Source organism: Alligator sinensis, unplaced genomic scaffold, assembly GCF_000455745.1.
Source record: "Alligator sinensis unplaced genomic scaffold, ASM45574v1 scaffold468_1, whole genome shotgun sequence".
In the NCBI taxonomy this organism is placed as follows: domain Eukaryota; kingdom Metazoa; phylum Chordata; order Crocodylia; family Alligatoridae; genus Alligator; species Alligator sinensis.
This window is the reverse complement of record NW_005842087.1, coordinates 2,160,919-2,167,822: the sequence shown is the minus strand read 5'-3', so window position 1 is coordinate 2,167,822 and position 6,904 is coordinate 2,160,919. Positions and strand designations below refer to the sequence as shown.

At 43.5% G+C, this 6,904-nt stretch overlaps 1 protein-coding gene across 1 annotated transcript in view; it reads left to right on the top strand.

Moving 5' to 3' along the window:
- The window catches only part of HMCN1 (hemicentin 1), a 359,897-nt gene that overhangs the window by 232,845 nt on the left and 120,148 nt on the right, over positions 1–6,904 (top strand). The window contains 1 exon segment of the mRNA XM_006023882.3: positions 2,446–2,559. Within this exon segment, the coding sequence (XP_006023944.1) occupies positions 2,446–2,559 (114 nt within the window).

The following is a 6,904-nucleotide window of genomic DNA, read 5'->3' as shown; positions in this document are numbered from 1 at the left end:
TGAAAACTTGGAAAGTCTGAAGAATATGAGCATGCAAAAATAATGGAAAGCAAAAATGTAACCAAACTGTTTTCAAATCCACCAAGATTCATTTTTAATTTGGATTTGAAGATTTGAGGGTGGGGAATTTTAAAATTTTATTTGAAGTAGTTAACTTTTACAGAAGAAATGAGTCCTATTTGCAGTTTTCTACTCATTCTTATGCATAGCATGTAGGGAGAGGGGTTGGACATCTGGTTATTATCTAGTAATAATTCACTTTTTATGCTGACACTGGCATTCCTTTGAACAAGAGATACTGCTATCAGTTTGAACAGCCTCTCCTGGGCCAATTGTTTCCATTCTTTTAATTGACAGAGGGAGCATCTGCATGTGCACCAATACTGTGTAGTAATTTAGGTTACTGCGTAGTAACCAAAAAATATTGCACAGTATGGTTGCATGTCTACACATGTGCACTCGTATTGTGCAATAACTATGGTTACTTACTCCTACTCAGGATTAAATTTGCTACCCGCATGATGTAGGTTGCAAATTTACTCCCAAGTAGTTACTGTGCAGTAAGGCACGTGTAGATGCCTTACTGCACAGTAATAATGGGCGTGTAAGGAAATGTAAGACAACATCACAATAGTTTCCTTAACACTATGTGGGCTGAACTGGATGGAGTTGAGCCCACGGGGCAGTGCGCTGTTGCCGGGTGCCATGATGTATGCTGCTGAAGATGCTGGAGCGGCAGTTCTGGCAGCAAGGAAAGGCACCCCCACGACTCCCTGCAGGGGAAGGGGGTAGCACAGTGTGGGCAAGGTTAGGGTTGCGTCATCTGTCTGGAGCACCCGACACTGCTTTCCCTGCCCTATGGAGTGAGCTGCTCTTGTCGGCTCAGCCTGGGCAGGTTTGGGGTTACGTCTGCTCCCAGCTACCAGTGCTGTTTTCCCTGCAACACCAGGGAAGCATTGGGCTTCCCTGGTTCCAGGACACTGTCTATGGGAGAAGCTGGGTGCAGTGTAGAGCTGGGGCTGAGCCACATGGAGCCCCCAGCAGCATAACATGTTACTGTGCAGTAAATACACATGTAATCACATCCAGATATACCCACACTGATGTCATCACCTCCATAGTGCTTAGTCACTATGGGACAGGGAGGGATGATTCATGGAAAGTCCCAAATTATCCCTGAAAGCTTGAGGGGAGCATGTAAGACTCACATGTCTTGTTTCTAGGCGTACTTTATACCCTTTTTATACCCTCAAAGGAGTGGGAGTAGAAACCTGCCCATTCACCACTACAATGGGCAGTTTTCCTGGGTAGTTAAGTGGGTAAACAAGACATGTGAGATTTTGCTTTGGCTTGTAAAGCTATGGGGGAAAGAATACTTAATTATTGCTCTCAAGTGTTTCAGCTTTTGTTTCTGCCAAAGCAATACTTCAGTTCTGTAGATCAAAACCATGCTTATTATGGCATGTGACAAAGTACACTCTCATTATTGACCATCACAACTGCCATTCACTCTGAGCCTATTTTGATACCGTTCCTTTAGAAAACAAGAAAAAATCCATCCTGCCCTTATTGTTCACAATGCACAATGCATTAAAACATATAATAGTTTTTAATATGTAACAAAGTTATAAATAAAATAACTTTTTTAGAACATGGGCAGATCTACACAGCAATTCTTTGCTTCAAATCTCTTGGCCAGAAATATTAGTCATCAGGTTATATACCATTACCCAAACACTGCATGCAAGTTCTGAAGAGCTCTTTCTTGTTGGCTGAAATAAGAGCTTGTTATTCAGATTTAGTGAGAGCTACTGCTAATGTGAGAATTGCCAGTGAGAGAATGGGCGAGATTCTGAACACTGTAGGCATGCATCTTGGTATTCATACTTCTTTTCCCTTTAAATTCAAGTTGATATTTCCATTTTCTGCTTTTCCTTCCCAAAATACAAGCAAAAAGAATGGGTCTTTTGGCAGAGAAATGCACAGAGAAGCAAGGGGATTGTATGCCCTGTAGTCAATAATACCACTACTGTGTTTACTGCTTCTCTTCCCCTGAAACTAACATCTCTGACACGCTCCATAAAGATTGCCTGGCAACTGATCAACCATAATTGTTGTAAATTATTGCAGTGACATCTGATTATTATTTTCCTATTCTTGTTACAGGTAACACCAGCAATTAATGTTAAAACTGAAAAAAGGTATTTTTTCTCTTTGTATATAGTGATATAGATGTCCAATCCTGTTGACTTTAGGGTAAGAGGCACGTGATCAAAGTTAAGGCCAGACTTAAGCATGGATAGGATTGAGGCCAAAGTCCATAGTTAGGTTTTCCTGTTATTTATGAGAGTTTTTATCTAGCAGCTAGAGAGAAAAAGAAAGCATGGAAAATGTGATAATAGATGTTAATTTTAATAATTATACCTTCTTGTTTTTTTTCTTCAGGTGGTAGGTCTCTGCGTTTGACTCAGAGTAAAGTGGAAGATGCTGGTCAATATACCTGTGTTGTAACTAATACTGCAGGAGAAAAGAGGAAACATTTTGACCTTTCAGTTATAGGTAATCACATTTGTCAAAAATAGAAAAAATGCATCATGTTTCACATGCAGTTTTAAAAGAGTCTTTGGAAAAGTAGTTCCTCTTAAAAAAATCAAAGTACAAAAAAACCCCATCTAATAAGATTAACTTTGTCTCAAACTAGATGTGACTTTTATTATAAAAAAACCCTTCAGACACAACAATAAATAGCTGCTTATTTTTCACTCCATAAAGAAAATTATAGCATATGATAATTCCTTAAATATGACTTATCATATGACTTATCATTTTAAAAAGTTCATAGACGTTAGGGCTGGAAGGGACCTCAAAGATCATCAAGTCCAGTCCCCCGTCTCAGGGGCATGAAGTCAGCTAGGGTCAAAGGATCCCAGCAAGATAAGCGTTCAAGCATTTCTTGAATGAGTCCAAAGTAGATGCCTACACCATTTCTGGAGGGAGTCTATTCCAGGTCTTGGGGACTTGGACAGTAAAGAAATTTTTTCTTATGTCCAGCCTATCTCTTATGTCTCTTCTCCCTTGTCCAGGTGATATGTCACCTGGCCATAGAAGGAGATGAGATTGGTCAGGCAAGACCTACCCACAACAAACCTGTGCTGGCTATCCCTCAGGATGTTGCCCTCACCCATCTTATCCAGAAGGGTCTTGGAGGAGTTTATGACTGTTGGTCCTTGTTTTTCCTTGGGGCACTCTGGTGAACAGACAATCTCCCAGGTCCTGATGCAGACCCCTTATGTACTTATAAGCAGCCACCAGGTCCCCCCTGATCCTGCTCTTTTCCAGGCTGAAGAGTCCCATGGCTCTCAGCCGCTCTTCATAAGGCTTATTCTCTTGCCCTCTGATCATGTACAGGGCTCTCCTCTGGACTCTCTCAAGCTTCTCAACATCCTTCTTGAATTGTGGATCCCAGAATTGGATGCAGTACTCCAGCTGCAGCCTCACTGAGACCAAGTACAGTGGGAGGATGACATCCTGAGATGTACTTGAGAAGCATCTATGGATGCAAACCAGAGTTTTGTTTGCTTTACCAGCTGCAGTGTCGCATTGGTGGCTCATGTTCATTTTGTGGTCAATCATGACCCCCCAAGTCTCTTTTAGCAGTGGTACTAGCAAGTGTAGCACTACCGAGTCTATAACTGTGCTGCGGGTTTTTTCCCCTGAGGTGGAGTACCTTACATTTATTTGTATTGAATGTCATCAAGTTAGTATCCGCCCACTTACTAAGTTTATCCAAGTCAGCCTGGATCACTAGCCTGTCCTCAGGTGTAGAGGCTATGCCCCAAAGTTTAGTGTCATCGGCAAACTTAGCCAGTGCGCTTCTGACACCTATGTCTACATCGTTGATAAAGATGTTAAAGAGAACCAGTCCAAGGACAGAGCCTTGGTGGACACCACTGGTCACATAGTGCCATAATGATTCACTACCATCGACCACTACTCTCTGGGTCTGACCTCGGAGCCAATATCCCAGTCATTGGTCTGTGGTGTAGCTGAGCCCACAGTTGGCCAATTTTTCCATGGACACCAGATCAAAAGCTTTTTTAAAGTCCAGGTATATAACATCAATCCCTTCTCCCTTGTCCAGGTGATATATCACCTGGTCATAGAAGGAGATGAGATTGGTCAGGCAAGACCTACCCACAACAAACCTGTGCTGGCTATCCCTCAGGATGTTGCCCTCAGCCATCTTATCCAGAAGGGTCGCCTTGATAATTTTCTCCAGAATCTTACTGGAGATTGAGGTCAAGTTGATTGGCCTGTAATTCCTGGGATCTACTTTCCGCCCTTTTTTGAAGATGGGTACCACATTGGCCTTCTTCCAGTCTCCAGGTACTTCTCCTGAGCACCATGAGTTTTCGAATATTCTTGCCAATGGTTGGGCTATGACACTTGTCAGCTCCTTGAATACTCTAGGGTGTAATCTGTCAGGACCAGCTGACTTGAAGGTGTCCAGCTTCTCAAGGTGATCCTTTACTAGATCAACACTGATGCTGGGTATAAATATACCCTTACCCTGGCTATCCCGCATCTTGCTAAGCAGGGTGATCCCATTGGATTGATGAAAGACTGATGCGAAGTACGTATTAAGCAGATTGGCCTTTTCCTGGGTGTCAGTTATCAGCTGTCCCAGCAGGGGTCCAATGTTATCCTTGTTTTTTTCCGACTCCCTACATATCTGAAAAAGGACTTTTTGTTATCCTTGATATGTGAAGCCAGATGGAGCTCAGTTGCAGCCTTGGCTTTCCTGATCCGCTCCCTGCAGGTACGGACCAGTGCTGAATACTCCTCCTTGGTGGTAATTCCAGCCTTCCATCATTTATAAGTCTCTCTTTTGAGGCATAGGAGGTCCTCAAGTTCCCTCCTAAGCCAAGGGGGTTGCTGTGCCCTTTTGCTACCCTTCCTCTGAAATGGGATGGCCATCCCTTGTGCTGTTAGGATCTCTCCCTTGGGGAGCAACCACTCCTCTTGGATTCCTCAGGAATATGGACAAGTTTGAGATAGCTTACATCATTATACTATTTTTGGATTAGTAGCTGTTTTTATCAGTTCATTGGGTGCATCTGTATATGCAATTAGTATGATGTGATAAATTCCAGAGCACTTTGAGCCAGGGTACACTGCTCCTGGGTTCAGTGTCTACATGTGCATGTAGGACAGCAGCATTTTGAGCCAGGGTAGAGCAGGCAGCAGGCTCTGGGAGTCAGCCCCAGGCTCTGGGTGGTGGCATTGGGTGGTGGAGGGGCTGGCTGGGGCACAGAAGTACTGAACATGAAGACCTGTGTGACTAGGTGGCAGGCAGAAGTCTGTTCCCCTGCTGCCTGGGCTGACCAAGTGCAATTTCCACTGGTAATGTTTTACAGGAGCATTGCATCACAGTTAATTACTCTGTCGTAAGATAGTACTCTTTCCTGACAGTAGTATCTTACAGCAGAGTTAATTAGATTACCTTGCCCTAATACCAATGCACATGCAGATGGTGACACTTTACTGCAGAGCCAATTAGTCAACTCCACAGTAAAACACATGTGTAGATGCACCCATTACATACTTATCAGGTATCCTGACACGTGTCTGGTAAGTGGCTCCATTTCTGAGATAAAGCCAAAAGATCCTGATTTTCTGAAATGCTGATTAGCTCTTTCTCTTATTCCTTCAGCTACGGATAGTCAAATTAAAATTGGACTCCAAATGGTGATTTATAATTGTCATTTCAAGTTTGCCTAAGGAGCACTGATGGCACAGTAAGGCTAGGGACAGACCTTCAAAAAGTCTGAGCCTGAATTGATTCAATCTTTTCAGGTTAGTCTAACTTGGCTAGGCTAAACCAGTTAGTAATGATACAGACATCCCCTCTGGAGTGAAAAAATGCAGGCACATGCCTGCAGTGGCTCAGGCTAGAAGCCGGGGGGTGCTAGAGCAGCTCTCCCCTTTCTTTCACAGTGCTGAGCTGAGGGGGGCCTGGTCAGTCCCCGGCAGGACACTCTGATTAGGGAGGGCTCCCCCACCCAACCAGCCCAGCGGGGAATTGATAGCAGTGTTTATCACTCCTAACTCAATGTTTATCACCCCATTAAGAAAACAACAGAGAGACATTGTTGATTCTGCCTTTATCACATCTGCCACAGCACAGACCATATCATGAGCATGTGGTCTGCTAGCTAATTCTGTGTGTCTGTGTAAGGCAGAGGGGATGCCGAAATCCCTGCTTAGAGGGGAGGGAGAAGCAGAATCCAGGCAGACTCCTGTAGTCTCTGCTGGAGCTGCAGCCAGGGAGCAGAGGGGAGGGACCAACCCTGCTGTGGAGCAGAGAGCTCCGTGTAGTCCAGAGAGCATGCCAGGATGCTGGGGGAGTCTGATTTAACTTAAACCAGCAAGGGGTCTGGGACACACATTGCATAAACCACTTTGAGCCAAATCAGTTAAGTGTGATACTACATTCAGCCAGGTTTATCTCCATCTGGTTTCAGCCATTTTCAAACTGGTTTCTGTGCACTGAACATCTCTTCTGTTACAGGTTTAAACCAGTTTCTGATCACTTAAACTGATTTATGTGTAATGTCTGTCCCTAGCCTAAGAGGGCTATAGTAAGAAGGCAAGTATAAACATGAAGTATAGAGGAAGACAAAGCAGTAACAATTTTCGTTACTTTCCTGTTCTCATCTGTTAGACTCACCCTTCACAGAAAGGTATCAGCAATGGAATAAGAGCCTCACAACAGTAGGCTTTGCTTGTCTTTGAGAGAAAGGGATCTGAACCCTATTTTAGGGTGATATGGAAAATTCCATTGCCCTTTTTATTACTTTTTGTTATATTCCAATTTTTGTTCTTCTTTTTCAAAGTAAAGTGA